Consider the following 22,722-nt stretch of genomic DNA (forward strand, 5'->3'; position numbering starts at 1 on the left):
TATTCGAGTTTTATTTAATAACATACCTGTTAGATGACGCCCGCGATTTCGTCCGCGTGGATTTAGGTTTTTAAAAACCCCAAGGGTTCTCTGTATTAACGGCCTATCTTTGCAATCGATTTTTACGAAATTTTGTCAGATATAACTTGCAAGACATTGATGGACATAGGTTAGGTACTTTTTATCTTTAAAAACCCTAAATCCACATAGAAATAGTCGCGGGCTTTATCTAAGTATTTCAAATCCTTACAATCCGCGGTGGTTTGAGGGTTGTGGGTGAGAGAAATACCTAAGACTCCCAGTAGAAAGATCATGCGGAAAGTTTTACGAGAGATGGCGAAAGCTAAGAGCAAATTGTGATATGTACAATAATAAAATTTTGTTATAATTTTTAACAATATTTTATTATTGTACGTATTTAAAATAATAAAATTTTATTTTAAAAATACATAAAAAAAAAAAATGATTATATTTTGAATCGAATGTATTCGAGTTTTATTTCATAACATCCCTACCTACCTACCAAATGACGCCCTCGATTTCGTCCGTGTGGATTTAGGTTTTTTAAAAACCCCAAGGGTTCTCTGTATTGACGGCCTATAGACCGTTGCACAAAGAGCCTTGGTATTTTTAAATCATTAAAATCATGAAAGGATTCATTGTAGAGATTGATTGTTAGGTAGATACTTTTGTCTTGGAAAATTAAAGAGCCAAGGGTTTAAAAAAAAAACCTAAATCCACGTGGATGAAGTCGCGGGCAACACCTAGGTGTCTATAAGCCTAATAATATTGTTTTCTTAATTTGGCTATAAGCTATCTTTTTGTTGTTTGTAACATCTGCGCTGTTCACCCATATCCATACTAATATTATAAATGCGAAAGTGTGTCTGTCTGTCTGTCTGCTACTTTTTCACGGCCCAACAGTTTAACCGATTCTGACGAAATTTAGTACTTACAGGGTTAGCTTATATCCCGGGAACAGACATAGGCTACTTTTTATCCCGGAAAATTAAAGAGTTCCCACGGGATCCCTAAAAACTCATCCTCTTAACCGATTTATATGTTTGGTACCGAGGTAGCTTGCGTCTCTTAATTGACATACGCATTTATCCCGGAAAATCAAGCAGTTCCCACGAGATCTTTAAAAAACTAAATCCACGCGGACGATGTCGCGGGCATCCTCTAGTTCGCAATAAAGAATTTTGAATTTCAATTTACCGCTACTTATCTATCTGTGTGTAAAATAGGCAGTTACATGGTTTATTAACAGCATAATAACCACTTGTTTACGTACAAGTGCAATAATAACATGATATTACTAAACGATAACATTACTAGAGCAATTTTCACTTTAACATACAATTGGTTCAAGTGAAAGAAAATCATATGGCCATTTTAGCAATTTAAATTGATCCGTAATTATTTTGAAAATAGAGTAGGTAAGTATATTGAATTACTTATAATATATTCTTTGGTATAATAACTTATACCTAGTAAATAATATTGTAAGTAATAATCTACATGACCAGAAGATCTAAGTTTGGCTTTCTGACCTTGAGTAAGTAAATGGTAGAAATCATAAATATTGATCGAAAGATTAATTGATAAATAAATCAATATTTTAGCTTAGATTACTTGACCTTAAAGCAACATCCTCAAAGTCAAAGTCAAAATCATTTATTCAATGTAGGTACAATAATTGTAAGTACTCCTTTTGATGGTTGTTATATTTGTACGATATAGTGGTGATAATTAATTACATAAGTTAAAACTAAAGCTACGAGGGTTCCAAACGCGCCCAAGTCTGAGAAGAGGCCACAACAAACTCAGCCGGGTATTCTGTTTTTTTTTATTATTAACTGTGTGGGATAGCACGGGTGACGTGCCGGGGTGCAAGGCATCCCCCCTGTCTCATACTCCGATTGCCATCTCGACCTGTCGCGTACAATAGATGGCTAGTGTACCGATCTTTATTCCACACACATGCAAATTGTAGAACCACATAGTGCAACACGCTGGCCAAGTACGGATTGGCAGACTTCACACACCTTTGAGAACAATTTGGAAGACTCGTATGCATGCAGGTTTCCTCACAACGATTTCCTTCACCGTTAAAGCAAGTGATATTTAGTTGCTTAATTTCAAGTCAAAGTCAAAATCATTTATTCAAAGTAGATAGGTACAATTGTACTCCTTTTGATGGTCGGAATTGTTAAATTTGTAGGATATAGTGGTGATAATTAATTGCGTAACTTAAAACTAAAGCTACGAGGGTTCCAAGCGCGCCCAAGTCTGAGAAGAGCCCACAGCAAACTCAGTCGGGTATTATTATTTTTATTTTTTACTAGAGGATGCCCGCGACTTCGTCCGTGTGGTTTCGGTTTTTAAAGATCCCATGGGAACTATTTGATTTTCCGGGATAAAAAGTAGCCTATGTCCATCCCCGGAACCTAAGCTAACTCTGTACAAAATTTCGTCAAAATCGGTTGATTTGTTGGGCCGTGAAAAGGTAGCAGACAGACAGACAGACACACTTTCGCATTTATAATATTAGTATGGATTATCACCACTTTACAAAATCACTTATTAGAACTATCAAAGCTGAGTCACCATCGATCATCATGATCAACCAATCGCCGACTCACTACTGAGCACGGGTCGCCTCTAAGAATGAGAAGGGTTTGGCCATAGTCTACCACGCTGGCCAAGTGAGGATTGGCATTCGCTATTTGTTAAAAATTTTATAACACCCCCGACAAGTGAAGGTTGCAGTAACTAGATAAGAGCTGATAACTTTCAAACAGCTGAACAGATTTTCTTGGATTATATAGCTAAGAACACTCTCGATCAAGCCGCCACCTTTCAAACAAAAAAAATTAAATTAAAATCGGTTCATTAGTTTCGGAACTACGATGCCACAGACAGATACACAGATACACAGATACCAGATACACACGTCAAACTTATAACACTCCTCTTTTTGGGTCGGGAGTTAAAAATAAGCTAGGCTATAAAGGCGGCCTAAAATCGATTATGTAAGCATCATTTCTCCAAAACTTGTCTCTAAAGATCGATTTTTCGTCATAACCACGTTGTCTTGTCGAAGCGATTGACGGCTTTCGCTTTTTGTTAAATATTACGGTTATAAGTTGAAAAAACTTTAGTGATACCAACTCACTTCGAGTGTAAATAAGCTCAGAACTCTTGGTTGTTTTATAAAACCCTTGTACTTATGTGAAAAATTTAATTTATTGAGATATTTTTTAATTTATTTAAATTTATTTAAGGTCATTTTATAATCAGGAATCAGTAAAGTAGTCAGCTTTTATTTAGGTTAATGATTCAGGTACATTTAATTGAAAAAATCAAACAATAAAATACATGATAACGACAAGTTAGTAATTGAATAATTAATCATTGTTTTCTAATATAAATAATAGGGGGACGAAAGAAATAGGTATTACAGAAAATACCAAAGCTTTATTCCTAAAAGTGTCTAAAAACGATTTGGTGCTAAAATAATAATAAAGTGTTACTTTTAAAAAAATTCGTGAAACTTTTCTAGTGTAAAATTAAATAAAACCATAGTAATATGTGTAATACAATAGCATTGCTTATAATAATAACAGTAACTAATATTAAATGTATTGAAGAAGACGACATAGTGAACGAAAATCTGTTTGAAACGAAAAATTTGATACATGATAACACAAATTTCGGTTACCTAAGACTCTTGAGTGACAATCAGTTTGATAGAGAAGTTATAAAGAATTTCGGTGAAGACACTGATACGGTTAACGTGTATGAAGATATAACAATACTTGGTGAAGACGGTGAACTAAAACATTTGAAGTACAAGTCTGCGAAACCAAAAATTCCGGAGAAATTTCAAAATTTGGTGAAAAACAGTGAAAAAGGTGAAAGTGATGAAAAAAGTGAAGGACATGGTGAAAAAAATTCAGTAGATGGACAAAAGTCGAAGTTTTTTGATGAAATTGGGTGTAAGTATCTTTATTTTATTTCGTTTAAGTAGATATGAAATAGGTAAGTATAATTATTTTAGACTGTAGAGTATGATCCAAAATTCAAAATATTTTTATTCAATTAAACTTTTACAAGTGCTTTTGAATCATCAAAATAATCTACCACTGGTTCGGAATGCCGTTCCTACCGAGAAGAACCAGCAAGAAACTCGGCCAAGGTAGGTATAAATCTATCGTCATTTCAAATTTCAGGCCAATCCGTCCAGTAGTTTTTGCGTGAAAGAGTAACAAACATCCATACACACATACAATCTTTCGCGTTTGTAATAATAGTAGGATTTTTCTATGTGGATGTGAGCCGGCGAAATGGCCTCATTTTTGGCAAAGTTTTTGTATGTCACAAGAGCGTGATGGCCCTTAAAAATATGTAGGCCTTGTGGCTCTTATCACATGTCAAGACTCTATCCTGATCAGTTCGGAAAGTAGATTCAAATGAGAAAAGACAGAAAGAAAAATTAGAGTTCAACCGGTTAAGATTACTACACTTAGTAAGATTAAATTTATTTTTATTCAGATACAAGTTAGCCCTGGACTGTTATCTCACCTACTGGTAAGTGACGATGCAGTCTAAGATGGAAGCGGGCTAACCTGGAAGATGTACCTGATTTATTATTATCATTTATAAACCCGATTTATAAACCCATACTCATTTGGTTTCTACACGGCATCGTACCGAAACGCTAAATCGCTTGGCGGCAAAACTTTGCCGTTAAAGTGGTGATAAAAAATTTTCAAAAGAAAAATAAAACCGACTTCAAAAACCAAAAACACTAAAAAGTTGAAAATAATTTTTGTTTAGCTACACATGTAATGTACCTAGGGTATGAAGTCGGGCGAGCTTCACTTTTGGATTTCTAATTTTGTTTTAATATGCTCGCTCGACTTCATACCTAGGTACATTACATGTGTAGCTAAACAAAAATTATTTTCTACTTTTTAGTGTTTTTGGTTTTTGAAGTCGGTTTTATTTTTCTTTTGAAAATTTTTTATTTCACAATTTTTAGTGGCCCCACTGTACTATAATATGCTATGCCCAGTTAAAACCCTACTGTTTACTAAGCTATTACAGTGATCGCGAGCAATTTGCTCTTATCCATTGAGGAGTTCTGTTCTCCATCTCCGAAGATATTCATCAGATCTTCACCAAATTTATATGGGACCACCTGCACAGTATACCCTTTCAAACAAAAAAAAATTCCAAATCGGTCCAGGGGTCTTTGAGTAATCGGGGAACATACATAAAAAAAAAAAAGATCCCGACGAATTGAGAACCTCCTCCTTTTTTGGAAGTCGGTTAATTAATTACGTATACTTAAAACTAAAGCTACGAGGGTTCCAAACGCTCCCAGGTCTGAAAAAAGCCCACAACAAACTCAGACATCATCATCTTCATCAACCCATCGCTGTGGCACTACTGAGCATGGGTCTCAGGTTAGCCCGCTTCCATCTTAGACTGCATCATCACTTACCACCAAGTGAGATTGCAATCAAGGGCTAACTTGTATCTGAATAAATAAATAATAATCATCTTGCAAATCTAATAATCCTCACTAGGAGTACAATAGTTATGAATAAATGATTTGAGTTTGATATGATTAAGGGTCCTTAAGTACTCAGTTAAATCCTGTAAATCTTAAGTTGAGTTAGGTTAGGTTTCATACAACTTTCTACCTCGTTTTGTTAAAGATAACAAACGTAACGAGAAGTTAAGAACACAACAGTGTTGTAATATTACGACACTGGAGAAAGTGGCGTCCGGCTCGACTCATTGAGGCGAGAATATTATATCGTCTAAGGGCCAATACATACTGAGCGTTATGGACGCCGGTAGAGTTCGTAATGTACGCCATGTTGTTATAGATAGCAAAATATGTAATGACAAAGTCAAGAACATTGAACAGTGTTTTAATATTACGACACTGGAGAAAGTGGCGTCCGGCTCGACTCATTGAGACGAGAATATTATATCGTCTAAGGGCCAATACATACTGAGCGTTATGGACGCCGGTAGAGTTTGTAATGTACGCCATGTTGTTATAGATAGCAAAATATGTAATGATAATGTTAAGAACACTGAACAGTGTTGTAAAATACGACACTGGAGAAAGTGGTCTGTGGTGTTCTCATTAGATTACAACATGGGGTTAATCAAGGGGTGGACCAACATATTCCTGAACGACTAGCAACGCATTGGAGGTTCTTTTGGTACTGCAAATGTTTATGGGCGGTGTTAATCGCTTAACATTAAGTGACTCGCGTACTCGTTTGCTCGCTATTTGTGTATAAAAAACCGGCCAAGTGCGAGTTAGACATTTTTTCCAACATTTTGCACGATAAATCAAAAACTATCATTTATAACAATAAATAAAAATCTGTTTTAGAATGTATACGTAAAGTCCTTTCATATGTTACCCCACTTAGTATAGTTATCTTACTTTGAAAATTGAAACACATTTTAATTTTTTTTTTAATGATATAACTACAAATTCACGGCTAAATTAAAATCGGTTCATTAGTTTAGGAGCTACGATGCCACAGACAGATACACAGTTACACACGTCAAACTTATAACACCTCTCTGGGTCGGGGGTTAAGATCAACAGCTTTAAAAAATGAAACGCCTTGCGTGGACGCAGCCTAACACTTCGTCGTTGTTATAATAATATAATTGAGGTAACTGGATCGAATAACAGATCTGTTCAATTAGAGTTTAAATACGGTTCATACAATTACTATTATAATATTGTAATAGACTGATAACTTAGACTAAGAAAACCGGCAAAGTGCGAGTTAGACTCGCGCACCGAGGGTTCCGTAATCGGGTATTTTTCCTGGCATTTTGCATGATAAATCAAAAACTATTATGCATAAAAATAAATAAAAATCTGCTTTAGAATGTACAGGTAAAGCCCGTTCATATGATACCCCACTTGGTATAGTTATCTTGCTTTGAAAATTTTAATATTTTTTTCTGTGATGTAACCACAAATTCACGGTTTTCGGATTTATTCCTTTACTTGTGTTATAAGACCTACCTACCTACCTACCAAACATGATTCTAGGTCAACGGGAAGTACCCTATAGGTTTTCTTGACAGACACGACGGACGGACGGACGGACGGACAGACAGACAGACAGACAGACAAACAGACAGACAGAAAAAAAACCCTAAAAAAGGTGGGTTTGTTTTCTTTATACTATTTAAAACATTACGGCGTTAACTCTAATGCAAGCAGGTTTCCTTACGATATTTTCCTTTAGCATTAAAGCAAGTGATACCTATAATGGCTATGATTTAAATGATCAGCTAAATATTCCTAGGTATTCTTATATTGACTGAGTAGGACCTAGGAATGCTAATGTTTTAGATCTAGATAGTAAATTAGACTGAGTTGAATCTAAATATTAAAAAGTAAAACCAGTAGCTTTCAAGTCGCTCTCTCCATGGCGCCGGTAGGGGCTTGCAACCTTTGGTATGTATTTGAAATTTGAATACTACAATGTAGTGAGAAAGCTCTAAATGCAAATCACACTGGCTTAGGCTAGTTTGTCTGTCTATCAGTCTACCCACGTCTTTAGAGTTCCGTACCTCAAAAGGAAAAACGTAATCCTTATAGGATCACTTTGTAATCTGTCTGTCTGTTTGTCTGTCTTTTTATTTAAAAAAATATTGGTATTATGCTTTTTAAAGAGTTCATGGACTTTCGCCTTTATAATTTGCCTTTGTCTGAAAGAGTAACAAACGTACAAACACATTGTGTATGTTTGTTACACACATACACACACGTGTGTCTATGTTTGTTTCTCTTTCACGCAAAAACTGCTCGATGTATTTGGCTGAAATTCGAAATTGAGATAGATTATACCTTGAATTAACACATGGGATACTTTTAACTCGTAAAAATCCATGGTTTCTGAGGGATTTTTTAACGCTTACGTGGACGAAGTCGCGGACATCATCTAGTATTATAAAGAGCGATGCTACACTAGAGAAATATAATCTGCACCTTTAGTTATATAATAGAACAAAAATGTTCACAACCTCTGCAGTATTTAGTGAGTGTAGCATAGGTGACAGTAGCGCGACCGTTTCACGCATATATACACGCGTTTATATACAGTATAACATAGTGTTTATATTACGTATAATAATATAAAAGATATAACATATAATATTGTGAAAAAATGTGACAGATAAATATAAAATTCTGATAATAATTTAGTTGGTAGGAATATTATTCGCTCTTAAACTTCGCCAACGGTAAGTTTTTGATTAACTTTGGACTTCTAAAACAATAAATAAATATTAATCACCAAAAATAAAGTAATTTCAAATAAACTTGTAATTTCACAAGAAACAAAAATTATATTAAAATTACAATTTCAAACAAAACAAATTACATTTTCAAACAAAAATTTGAATTACGAAAATTAATTCATGGATTTTAACAGATTAAACATAACGATTAGCTATAATAACAAAATTCATCTAGACTTAATTAGATAATTACAAAAATAGACGTAATTAGATAAATACAAAAAAAATATTGAATAAGTTTAATATCATAAAATGATCTCAATTATAGTTTACGTAAGTACCTCTTAAAATAGCATAATATAATCACTATTAAGAATTCTATAAAATCTAATGTTTAATCCATATCAACGGTCATATTTTCATACGCATTTATGTTTCCTATCAAAATTCGTAGCAAAAAAGCGAGCTCCGATAAGTTGGAGGTGCAAGCCAGGGAGTGAACCCCCGACCTCTTGAATAGAAGACCAACGTCTTAAGAGGGGTCTCTCCGTCACTCGCTCCATACAAAAGTAGTTCGTCTCTCATTGGAATACTAACCAATCATACTCAATGGAATTTTGTAGAAACGTTCCGAGAACTAATATCTATGCCTGTGGTTTTCCAGATTTCCGTTAAAATATTCGGTTTCAAAGTTACGCGATCTTAAAAATTCACATACAAATCTCTGAGCCCCTGTAATTTTAAAACAACATATTTTAAGAAAAATCTAAACCACCACAGGCACAGATTAGTTTCTAAAATATGTCTGCAAAATTTATGAACTTTGGTTGCTTAATATTCAAATAAAATTGGGGCTACGATTGTATGGAGTATAAGTGACGGAGAGAGAATAAAATAGATTTATGTCAGCGATACACGCTGTCTTGTTTTTTACCCCCGACCCAAAAAGAAGGGTGTTATAAGTTTAAGACGTGTGTATCTGTGTATCTGTCTGTGCATCGTAATTCCTAAACTAATGAACCGATTTTTGTTTGAAAGGTGGCTTGATCGAGAGTGTTCTTAGCTATAATCCAAGAAAATCGGTTCAGCCGTTTGAAAGTTATCAGCTCTTTTCTAGTTACTGTAACCTTTACTTGTCGGGGGTGTTATAAATTTTTAATTTAAACTTGTAAAAGTATCAGTCCGAGCAAAGTCAAACTTCGCTCTACAGATCTACGCCTGAGTATATAAATAAACATTTTTTTTAAATTCAATTAGACTTTTACAAGAATATTTGAATGTCAAATGCATCTACCTCTGATTCAAAATGCCTTTTCTACCGAGAAGAATCAGCAAGAAACTCGGCGGTTGCTCTTTTCAAAGATATATGACAATATTATGTCATGTACTTATTAAAGTAATTGAAGTCCTGCGCATTACTGGAGCGAACTGCAGGTCAAATCCGCGCTCTTTTATCATTCACATAATCTTCAATTGAGTATGCTTTTTTCAGGAACAATTAACATGTTGCATCTATACTAATATTATAAATGCGAAAGTGTGTCTGTCTGTCTGTCTGTCTGCTACGTTTTCACGGCCCAACCGCTGAACCGATTTTAATGAAAGGTACAGACTTGGGATACATCCCGGGGAAGGACATAGGATACTTTTTATCCCGGAAAATCATAGAGTTCCCACGAGATTTAAAAAAATCGAAATCCTTGCGGGCGAAGCTGCGGGCATCCCCCCACTATATATAAATTTTTATGTAGGTATGCCCAAACTTTTCTCATTCTGAGATGAGACCCAACCTCAGTAGTCAGCGAGGTTGATAGTGTTGAAGAGTCTAATAATGACAGCATCACGTTTTGGTTTAGCACATCACAGTTATAATTTTCAAATTTCCGTACTCTGTCACAAAGTTACGATTAACTAGAACGTGACGTTAACGTTATGCATATGTAAGTGCGAGTATGTCTTTTCGTTTTCGTAACGGCTTTGCGGCAAATCTGAGAGTTAGCTTCTTAAACCGGATATGACGTGTTTATGTATTGTGGAAGAAACATAAAGATAAATCTAGAGAAGCGTAGTTACTTCCGCTTTGATTTGTCAAGTTTATATATTTTATTTCTCAACTGTTCCATAAGTACGAAAGGTTTGATGTGATTATCATATTTATGAGATTTTCTGGAAATTCAGCAATGCATTAACGGTTCCTCTGGTGCTCCAAATGTTCATGGGTGGCGGTAATCACTTAACATCAAGTGACACATGCTCGTTTGCTCGCCATTTATATTTAAAATATCAAAATTCAAAATATTTTTATTCAATTAGACTTTTACAAGTTGTTTTAAATCGTCAAAAGCATCTACCACTGGTTCGGAATGCCTTTCCTACCGAGAAGAACTAGCAAGAAACTCGGAAAAATATCGATGGTGCCAACTGAAATCTGCGCTAACGTAACATCTACTCACGTATTTTTGCATTGCAACAGATGCTGCTGGCTCTTACTATTGCGGCTCTTTTGTCTTCTATGAATTTTGAGGTAGGTTTTGTCTGTGGTCTACCACGCTGACCAATGCGGATCGGCAGACTTCACACACCTTTGGGAACATTATGGAGAACTCTCAAACATGCAGGTTTCCTCACGATGTTTTCCTTCATCGTTAAAGCAAGTGATATTTAATTACTTAAGTCGTACATAACTCCAAAAAGTTAGAGGTGCGTGCCCGGGATCGAACCCCCGACATCCGATTAGGAGGCGGACGTCCTAACCACTAAGCTATCACAGCTTCATAACCATACTTTTATTCGTTATTAGATGATGCCCGCAGCTTCGCCCGCGTGGATTGGACAGATCCCCTGCAGCATCAGGATTGAGGAGTTGGAATCCAAATTTTTTATGGAACAACGTCCCAAAGTTCCTTTATCGTTAAAAAAATTACGCAAATCGGTTCAGAAATCTCGGATATATCATTTATTTTCGGATTATCACCTCCATTTTTTAAAGTCGGTTAAAAAAGTTGCATATGTTACTCCTTGGTTAATCCTCTACTTGTCTGTGAAAGTTCCGTCAAAATAGGTTTAGCTATTCCGAAGATTAGCCCGTTCAAACAGACAGACACTTCAATTTTATTTATTAGTATATAGATACGAGTATTTTCATAGAAAAGACATCGACGCGTTCACATTACATGTATTTCTGGATTTCCCAGTACCTAATGGTAGAATTACCATATATGTATAAGTTCATAGAAATTCATGGCAAGCTAAAAGATGGTCGTACTCGTAAGATTAAATCGGATTGCCCAATAGGCCTATTTTAATACAACTCACGTTTACTTAGCTTTTTACGTCAAAAGGAAAATTCAGAAAGATAATATTTCGTAACTACAGACTTGGTTGCCAACTAAAATACTTCACAGTTTCTTTGAAATTTTGGTGCTGTAAAAAGAATACCTATATAGCTGAGTTTGTTGTGGGCTCTTCTCAGACCTGGGCGCGTTTGGAACCTTCGTAGCTTTAGTTTTAAGTTTACGTAATTCATTATCACAACTACGTAATATCATCTTTCAAATCTAAAAAACACAACACAAATCAATTTTTAAATAACCCTACAATCATCTCAATGTAACAATTCAACAAACAAAGACCATCAAAAGGTGTAATAGTACCTACTTTGAATTGAGTATATTCGAAGCTACGTGTGATTTGGGAGGTAGGGGGTTTGATCCTGGGCACGCACCTCTAATTTTAGGGTTCCGTACCTCAAAGGGAAAAACGGAACCCTTATAAGATCACTTTGTTTCTGTCTGTTTGTCTGTCCGTCCGTCCGTCCGTCCGTCCGTCGTGTCTTTCAAGAAACCTATAGGCTACTTCCCGTTGCCTAGAATCTTGAAATTTGGCAGGAGGTAGGTAGGTCTTATAGCACAAGTACAGAAATAAATCTGAAAACCCCGAATTTGTGGTTACATCATTAAAAAAAATTAAAATGTGTTTCAATTTTCAAAGTAAGATAACTATACCAAGTGGGGTATCATATGAAAGGGCTTTACTGGTGCCTTTTTAAATAGATTTATTTTTATATTTATAGCATAATAGTTTTTGATTTATCGTGCAAGATGTCGAAAAATTATATCCAAGAACGGAACCCTCGGTGCGCGAGTCTGACTCGCACTTGGCCGGTTTTTCATTTACTCCTAACACAATGCCGGAATCTAATGGGTTCGTTTGGAGAACCAACTTTCTTGATAAGGTGTTACCTAGCAGGATATTAGTGTTATCAAGTTATACCAACTTAGAACCAACTAGCTGATGCCCGCAGCTTCGCCCGCGTGGATTGGTCCGATCCCCTGCAGCATCAGGATTGAGGAGTTGGACTCCAAATTTTTTATGAAACAATGTCGCAAAGTTCCTCTATCGATTAAAAAAGAAATGACGCAAATCGGTTCAGAAATCTCGGAGATTTCGGTGTACATAGGTAGAAAAACACAACTCCCTTTTTGAAAGTCGGTTAAAAAAGTAGCCTATGTTACTTCCTGGTCAATTCTCTACTTGTCTGTGAAAATCCCGTCAAAATCGGTTCAGCCGTTCCCAAGATTAGCCTTTTCAAACAGACAGACAGACAGACAGACAGACAGACAGGCAGACAGACAGACAGACAGACAGACAGACAAAAATTTTAAAAACGTGTGATTCGGTTCATTCGGTAGTATCGTTCAAATAACCATATGACCTTAATATGCGGTAGTTATTTCGAAATTACAGACAGACACTCCAATTTTATTTATTAGTATAGATTAACCTTAACAGCAATCATTAAAGAAAGCAGTCTTGACTCTTGAGCCTACGGAAGAACTAAATTCAAACCAATTTCAACTCTACTACCAAAACGACTAAGTGCAATATTGCATAACACTTAACCACCTGTTAATATATCATTATTGCAAGTCACAGGAAATTCAATCGTAACACAAGTACTTAGAGTATATATTTAATTGAAGGTTGTACTAGTTAGGGCGTTTTGGAGATAGTTCAAACTGTCTTTTGGAAAGTTAAAGCGAAAGTAGAGGCCGTCTGAAGTGTGACCACGTCGTCTTGATACTTATCGCAAATTGCAATTTTATTTACTTTTATCCTGCTCGTTATATCTTATTACGGAGGCACGTATGACATCTGCCATAATCTTATTGTAGGATTTACAGATACACTTTTTACAAGCACATATCACGTATGATATTTCTCATAAGATTATGAAAGTTAAAGTATTTAATTCAAAGTATGTACCTACTTAGTATTCTTTTAAATGATAATAATTACATTTTACAAGTAAATTGGAATTAAATATTTACATTAACTTAAAGCTACGAGGTTTCTTAAATCGCCCTGGACTGAGAAAAAGCTCACAAAAAATACAGTCAGATATTCTGTTTCCTATCACTAGGTATTCCACAAGTTCCAATATGACTTCAAACTATTATATGAATGAATTATTTAAAACTCCAATGTCACAACCCTACAAAGAGCTGATCGCGGAAACGAACTCGTAAAAACTTTTATGAACGTTTGTCATGTAGCAGGGATAGCGAAAAATCTATGGCACAAAGTATTTGGCACCACACATCTTATATTTATCTTTATATTATTTATCTTTTCGTTATAATATGATTTATCAAACGCGCTGTCATATTTGCACGGAATAACAAGTGCAAATTAAAAATTTATAACACCCCCGACAAGTGAAGGTTACTAGAAAAGAGCTGATAACTTTCAAACAGCTGAACCAATTTTTTTGGATTATAGCTAAGAACACTCTCGATCAAGCTACCTTTCAAACAAAAAAAAAAAAAAACTAAATTAAAATCGGTTCATTAGTTTAGGAGCTACGATGCCACAGACAGATACACAGATACACACGTCAAACTTATAACACCCCTCTTTTTGGGTCGGGGGTTAAAAATTGACTTAAGTAACAGATTAGCAATACCATAAATAATAATTACAAGGCTCAAGATTATCTAAAGTAGGTACATAGAGTACATAATAAACATCGTAATTGAATATAGACCAGTAGCAGCTGTTCAATATTGATTTGAATCTCTAGGCTTTTGTATTTTGCTTCAAAGGTATGTGACGATTGAAAATATTATCGCACATTCAATAGATATTTATCTATTAAACAGTAGTTCGACTGCCGACGATTAGCAAGAAATACAACGTTGAGCTAAAAACTAGTAACAGGTTGGCGAGTAACGAGAAGCGAGTGTGTAGTTGGGATAGTTTTGTCGCTAGGCTATGGGCTAGGAGTGCGACGGGCAGTAATCACCCGTTATACACATTATATTAATAATAATAATTACGCCCTGCGTAAACTGCGGTTTTACTGCCAAGAGAGCGTCGATGAGCGAGTTTTTATTTGATAGTTCTTGTCGTTGTGACAAACTAGTGGTGAGAGAGTTCTATGCAACATGCATAGTCAGGTCAGGTCCACTAGGTACTCAGACCAGATAGGTGACCAGCCACCGAGGTTGGTTGGTTCTACATTACTGCTTCACTGGGTGATATTAAAATGTTGTTTTGTAGAAAACCTTCAATGAATTAAAAATTGAGCTCGGTAGCTATCATTAAGTGTTAGACACTGAGTTAGTGAATAACCTAGCCGGGCACGTTTGGAATTTGAAACTTTTTTATTTCAGCATCTTAGAAATTCAAGAGTTGACAATGCTTTGAGTTTCAGTTTGAGTGATCTTTTTTATTCGATTGTACGTTTCTTGAGCGAGAAAATAATCTATGGATCTATTAGCTAGCGGTGAGACAACTACCAAGTCTTATGCCTGGGTCACAATAAAGGTACTAGATCCATTCCCGGTTTTCAAAGTCAAATCATTTATTAAAAGTACCTAGGTAGGTACCTACCATTGTTAAACTTTTTATTGTCAATTATAGAATTTGTAAGATAATGGTGTAATGGTGATAATTAATTACCTACGTGAAGTTAGGTACTTAAACTGAAGGTCTAGCAAAGAAGAGCCCACAACTAACTGAGTTTTTAGGGTTCCGTAGCCAAGGGTAAAAACGGAGCCCTATTAATGTCACTCTTATGTCTGTCTGTCTGTCCGCGTGTCACAGCTCTCTAGCTCGTAGACGAAATGAGTTACACACGTGAAATTTTGGTATTTAGTGTAGAACGTTGATCCAAAACCAAATATTGAATTAGAAATTCATTTAAATTCTCTTTCAGGGATGCTCCCATACATGAAAAAGGAGCCGGAAAATTTTTTTTTCTTACCCTTGCATGTAGGATATCATTGTTAAATAAAGGTCATTGAGTAAAGTGCGAATATATTATTAATTTTTTGTTACCTTAAAAAATAATTAAATGAAGTTTTAGACCATTTTTGTGACGGGGGCTATGTCAAAAACTAAACTAGTTAGGAATATGGAATTATGGTATATCCAGGTATCATATACTGTATTTAAACAACAAATACTGAAAAAAACGATTTATAAAATAGTTTGTAAGCTGTGACCAACACAAACGAACATTTTTTGGGCTTTTCTTTCATGGTTTATTGGGATGTTCTCGCTCGGAAAAGAAATATTTCATTCACCCAAAATATGATGTACGGAACCTTAAAACAGCGAGGTCTGACTCGCACTTGACTGGTGTTTTGGGTGACTCGTGTCTAGTACGCCCGCACCTATGTGACTGATAACTGATGATAACATACGGCGTACCTGTTGCTTGCGTAAACATGGATTTACATAATATGTTAAAAATAATTTGAATATCTTTGCTCTAACATCCAAAATTGCAATGAGTATGCTAAACTGTACAATACATAAATTAAAACCATGCGGGCATCGGCATTTTTAACCCCCGACCCAAAAAGAGGGGTGTTATAAGTTGGACGTGTGTATCTGTGTATCTGTGTATCTGTCTGTGGCATCGTAGCGCCTAAACGAATGAACCGATTTTAATTTAGTTTTTTTTGTTTGAAAGGTGGCTTGATCGAGAGTGTTCTTAGCTATAATCCAAAAAAATTGGTTCAGCCGTTTGAAAGTTATCAGCTCTTTTCTAGTTACTGTAACCTTCACTTGTCGGGGGTGTTATAAATTTTTAATTTACACTTATTATACTATGAAAAATACTTTTAACCTTTTTAATTTTTTTTTAACCGTACTGATATGCTCTACATAGAGATATTTTAAATTACAAAATAGAGCAAAGAAGTATTTTGGACTTCGTCTGTGTTGATGTTAGCTGGCGGGCGTGCTTTGCCTTTTTGGAGTGTTTTTTTTTTGTTAAAACTGACTGGAAGGCGCTCTAAAGGGGTGCCGTGCGTATGTCGGCGAGTGCCGGCACAGACGGGGTCCATACTTCTATAGTTGAACTAACTTGTTACAAATAAATACAAACTTGACATTGCCTAATCTTTGTAAAGCCAGAAGAGAGAGAAAAAAAAAGAAGTATTTCAATTTTTTTAAATATGAAATGTAAATGATTTACATCATATTTTTTGATTTATTTTAATTACAAAACTTAAAAATACCATGAAACTTATTAAACCAAACAATAATCAGAACAAATAGTCAAATTACCATATTTAATTCAATAATATTATGTATTAGGCACATACCTATAACCCAGATGTAACAGTACGCATAAATAACTTTAAAAGCTACAAGAAAATCATGAATAAATAAAACATTTAAATTAGCAGACAGCAGATTACGAAATCTGACATCACTTACTTTTAAAATGTATTGGGCACGTAATAAATTAACATAAATAAATGTATGTTTATTTTCACAGCTTTAACTACGTAACCTTAGAGAAAATGTTATAACAACGAAAGTGAAAAGGAACGCAGCTCGCGCGCGACGCTTACTTCCGACTTCGGACTTCCCCTGCTAACACGTCGTGGGCACAGATTAAACAGATAAAAATTAAAAAAAAAACTGACCAGTGCTTTCAAATTAAAAAATAATAATAAAGAAACCAGAGCTTTTATGGAAAGAAATTTACTAAAAAAATGTATTAGACAAGGAAAAGATAAAAAGTGAACAAAAATAAATCCAACGCTTAACAGTGCTTCTTAATTTAAAAAATAAATAAACCAAAAGTGACAACTATTAAAAAAAAACAAAATGTGCACCAAAAAGTGACATGTGCGTATTTACAAACGTTACCAACAAAATGGCGGGAAAGAATTTCAAAATTCGAAGAAGAATGTGCGTTATACTTTTTTTATTGGCGCTAAACTTTTGTGGTTGTTCGGAAATCGAAAATGACGTTTTGACATTGCAAGATAATTTGGATTTGAGTGACGATCCAGCGTCGGACAGACGAAGACCAATCAACGGTCAGGAAAAGGACATTTTGTTATTAGAAGCCTTGTCCACGAGGAAGGCTCCATATCAAACTGGATACAGTACATCTCAAGAGGATGAATCTATTATGGATTTGTTAGGAAAAAGTGAGTATTGTCTATGTTAAGAAAATTCTATTTAATTTTTTTTTTTTTTAAGAATCTGTCCCAATCCTTCCAACTTAAACTTAAATAACATGCACTTTGACATACGTAGGTTTTTTTTTTTTTTTTTTTTTTTTTTTTTTTTTTTTTTTTTTTTTTTTTTTTTTTTTTTTTTTTTTTTTTTTTTTTTTTTTTTTTTTTTTTTATTGAAAATATTACAATAAAACTTAAAGCTAGCCTTATCTAATTACTATACAAATCATGCCCGCGTGGAATGGTGCCAAGAATACTGGCTGCATTTCCGCGTTGGACAGCCAGGCTGATCCGTTGCGCAAAAAATGAGCCAGCCCTTCTGTCACCCGATGAGGCTATTAAACGCGGTGAAATGTCTCGTAAAAATTTCTTTGCACTAAGACTCCATGGCCCCAGGGTCTCCACGGCAAACGGAACAAAAATGTAACTCTCAATAAGAGAGGCATACTTGCGCCGCTTGCCGTTTTCAGCCATTTCTGCTGCGGCTCCCGGTCTTGATACTGTCTCCCTGATATGACACGGGGCCAATGTGTCAACGCACGTTGCGTCCCACATTAGCGCCCGTCCCCGTTCCCAGGGAACCAGCGTCAATCCATCAGGTCTCTTGCCATCATCCCGACTAATCCCTGCCGGCTCAATGAGCGCAGGAACGTCTATGGTGGCAAGAGCCCTTTTGATCGTGTCGTTAAGAGAGCCATGCCTAAATAGCCTACCAGCGCTCCTTTGGCAAGAGAGTCCGTGGATTCCAAATTTATCAACCTCTTTTCCACACGGACATCTGTGCTGATGGCACAGCGGTGTTCCCAATCTGAGACCTAGAGCCACACGAAAACTTTCATTATCTAAAAGGGTGCCGAGATTTTTGGATGGCAAGGCATGAAGCCAATACCCAGATTCCTTTTCCGATAATGCTAGGAGCCTGGCTTGATCTCTGTCACTTGTAAGATTTTGCAGCAAATTTGAATGTGTCAGCTGAACCAATGGCAAATCCCAAAGTTTTTGTGTAGAACGTTCCTTTGGAATATCGACATTGGGACATCTGACCTTCCAACTCTCTAGGGCCTCTGTGGCATAGGTCAATGATATTGAATTTGATTTGAGAATTTGAGAGCTAAGCTCTCTTATACTATGCACAGAGGACAGAAAAGCTGGAAGAGCTACACTGGAAATTTTCCTCACGCCGATGCCACCGTACTTGACCGGTAAAGTAGCTTGGTTCCAGGAGTGCTCATCAAAAGTTAAATTTAGAATTTGTTCTAGTGTACTTTTAAGGGTGGCATCCATATTATCGAGTAGTCCAGGAAATTTCCAAATTGGGCTCGCGCGAAGGATATAAATTAATTTAGGTACGAAAAGGCAATATTTTAGGATCGAAAATGCAATGTGAGAATTTAGAGCGCCCAATTTGTCGGTATTAGTCGAAAATGTTCTAATTTTTTGATCCAAAAGTGGTTGTATGGATTCATTATAAAGAGGAGCACCAAGAAGGCAAAGTGAATGTTTATCGAGTATCTTAATGCTAGGGGTAATTTCATTAAATAAATCAGAGGCCAATCGTATTCTATCTTGCGACAGTTTTTCTGTGAAAAACAATTCGCATTTCGAAAAATTTAGTTCTAAACCAATTTTGCCAAACTGTTGCTTAATATGGTTAAGATCTTTTAGAACGTCATCCACGTTGCCCCCAATGGTTCCATCATCAAGATACCATATGTTAAATTTAGATGTTAAATTTGAAATATGGTTATGGATCCCTAAGCTGAACAGGGCCGGACCTAAAGGATCCCCCTGCTGAACGCCTACAGAAGACTTAATATCGCTATCTCCAAAAAATAATTTTGAAGCTGAGCTGTAACATTGCCAGACATATGGATAAATTTCAGGAAGTTGCGTTGAGACTTCGGTCAGCAAAGTTGCCCTGTCCAAAGAATTAAAGGCATTCTTTACATCTACTTTCAGCAGTACTTCAACTTCGCCATTCGCTAAGAATGTACGAGCCGAATGAACTGCTGCTTCACAACCTCCTTTACTGCCGAATCCAACTTGAATAGGTTGGAATTTATCCTTTAGGGTAGAGACTATGTGTTTACACGCTAATTTTGACGCCAAACGGCGAAACGTACAACCAACAGCGATGGGACGGATGCCGCCATCTTTCTTATTAAAAGCACAAAGCCTCGCACCATAAAGGAATGGTAAAAAGGATGAATTTACCTCGCCAGATAACATGAGATTACAAAGTCTGGTAATGTCGCTCAGTAGCGCCCTGCCGGCGTCCCCAGCAGTAACTCCCACAAGATCCTTAAGATGTTGTGGCGTTATGCCGTCCATGCCGCCAGCAGAGCCACTAGAAAACGACATTATCGCAGCGTAAGTATCTTCGTCCTTTATCTGTAAGTGAGAAGTGTTAGAAGGTGGGTCTGGCAGCAAAGAATCGATATTTGGTAAAGGATGCTTTTCACGTAAAGCTTCTAGCGTTATATCATTGAATGGAGCTAGTGTATCATTAGAAAACAAAATGCGGGCAGCGTTTTTAAGATCCCCATCCATAACTTTGTTTTCCACAATTTTCTTCAAATTATAATTTTGTGTACGAAAAGAGCAGTCAGGAATTGGAAAAACGCGATTAGCCAAACTATTTTTTTTTAATTTACTACATAACGACCCGCTTTCTGTTTTATTTACATAGAAATGTCTGTATGCGAAAAAAAAGAGGTTTTGCCAATCTAAAAGTGAATTTGATAGTACATTTTGGATAGTATGCGATAAGGATCTAGCTAACGATATCCTAGCTCCTCGGGGAATGCGTTTTACTAATGGGATATTTTGACTATATTTGGATAATACAATTTCAAATGGTACCTGGTTATCGCTTCCTGATTGGGTTTGATCGCACATTAAATTTGGGCATGTAAGAGGCCGTGTAGGCGGTCCGTGACAACGTGCGATGTGAATATTAAGGCCTTTGCGACCCTTAAACCGCCTGCCATCGCTACAGTGAGAGCATTCTAGGTATTCACCTTGAGAAGCACTGGGGTTCATACTTCAAAACACGTAAAAAGAAAAACACTAAAACACTACACAATAGCGTCTATAAGCGCGCGGAGCCCCGACTGCGGCAACCAGGAAGCCCGCAGAGCAGGCGCTGCCCGTTGAGGCCCCTGAAACAAAAAGTGCTGTTAGTATCGCATATCAAAGGTGAAAATAATACCACGGGGTATTTCGCGAATAAGAGCCAATTTGATGCCAATATTACTCCAAAATAACCGCGCCAAATATTAAATAAATAAAAATTTTGAAACGAGACAATTTTTCTCATTGACATCTCATTGACATCTCGTAGGTTTATTTAAAGAAAGTATAAGTAGTTATTAAAGAAAAAATAAAAAAACGTTTAACAAAATATGAAAGAACATTTTACGTTTACTTACTTAATTTTTTGTTTCTTATTTCTCGTAGAGCTCTACGAAAAGGCTCTACGCGCGTAGCGTGCCGTAAATCAATATATTAATAAATTAGTGATTTCGAATTCTTGGTTATTTTAGCTACATGCTTTAATACAAATTAATATTAAGTTTAAATAAATATAAAGGTTGTATTTGGTACAACAATTTCGTACAGTGGCCGCAAAACAGCTACACACTCGTAGTAGTTCGATCTGAAATTGCAATATGGCGGTTTGCGCTAGTCATCATAATAATACTAAGATCCACCCAGGACTTCGTCTGTGGTGGCGTTTGCTGGCGCGCGTGTTGTGACTTTTTGGAGTATTTTTTTGTTAGAAGTGGCCGGTTTTTGTGTTCTGCTGGTGTTTATTGGTGGTGGAACTGACTGGAAAGCGCTCTAAAGGGGCGCCATGTGTATGTCGACGGGCGCCGGCACAGACGAAGTCCAAACTTATACATATAGTTTCCCTAACTTGTAAATAACTAGAAACTTGACATTGGCTAATCAGTGTAAAGCCAGACGAGAGAGAGAAAAAAAAGACCCACCCATACAATCTATCTTAGGGTGCCTGTAAGAGATGTTCAATTGATAAGGCTAGTTTACAGTTTACACCCTAATACGTGAAGTCAGTGGTAAATGAATTTGACGATTTAAAAGTACTTGTAAATAAAGTAAAGATAGAATAAGAATATTTTGAATTTGATTTTAATTTTTGTCGGTCAATCCGCACTTAATCCGCATAGTATACGATTGCCTGAGCCTTTTTCCTTCTGAGAGGAAAACCGAGTGCTTAGTAGTGATCTGGATATAAGTTGCTATCACACTAATATTATAAAGGCGAAAGTTTGTATGTCTGTGTATGTTTGTTACTCCTTCACGCAAAAACTACTGAACGGATTTGGCTGAAATTTGGAATGGAGGTAGATATTATCCTGGATTAGCACATAGGCTACTTTTAATCCCGGAAAATCAAAGAATTCCCACGGGATTTTGGAAAACTTAAATCCACGCGGACGAAGTCGCGGGCATAAGCTAGTGATGACTATGACTATTATTATTTTATGTACAAAAGTAACTAACTAACTGTGGTTCACTGCTCTAGCAAAATGTCAAACTTATTACGTGAGATATAGAATGCTTTCTCTTACCAATCATCTCATAGGATTTGTGAAAGGTAATGGGACGTACAGATTACTTCCTGGGTAATATAATAATAATAGTTGTTGAGATTATAAGATATTATGGTGAGTTAACTAATAATAGGGATGTAATTATAGGGTAGTAATATGTATCGGTAGAGCTGTTTTTAACCCCCGACCCAAAAAAGAGGGGTGTTATAAGTTTGACGTGTGTACCTGTGTATCTGTGTATCGGTGTATCTGTGTATCTGTCTGTGGCATCGTAGCTCCTAAACTAATGAACTGATTTTAATTTAGTTTTGTTTGTTTGAAAGGTGGCTTGATCGAGAATGTTCTTATCTATAATT

General features: G+C 36.1%; 1 protein-coding gene and 1 long non-coding RNA gene across 3 annotated transcripts in view; both read left to right on the forward strand.

Annotated features, from left to right (window-relative positions):
• The first annotated feature begins 3,657 nt into the window (after window positions 1–3,657).
• Window positions 3,658–17,242, forward strand: LOC123879055. Its single transcript, XR_006798933.1, has 2 exons — window positions 3,658–4,001; window positions 17,096–17,242. It is a non-coding gene; the product is annotated as an uncharacterized LOC123879055 (long non-coding RNA).
• Window positions 17,243–17,429: 187 nt separating this feature from the next.
• Window positions 17,430–22,722, forward strand: part of LOC123879033 (serine proteinase stubble-like) — a 40,669-nt gene continuing 35,376 nt past the window's right edge. For both annotated transcript variants that reach the window (XM_045926534.1, XM_045926535.1), the window contains exon 1: window positions 17,430–17,759. In XM_045926534.1, the coding sequence (XP_045782490.1) occupies window positions 17,450–17,759 (310 nt within the window). In that variant the 5' untranslated portion in view covers window positions 17,430–17,449. The remainder of the gene's footprint in view (window positions 17,760–22,722) is intronic.

This window comes from Maniola jurtina, chromosome 27 (assembly GCF_905333055.1).
Source record: "Maniola jurtina chromosome 27, ilManJurt1.1, whole genome shotgun sequence".
Classification (NCBI taxonomy): domain Eukaryota; kingdom Metazoa; phylum Arthropoda; class Insecta; order Lepidoptera; family Nymphalidae; genus Maniola; species Maniola jurtina.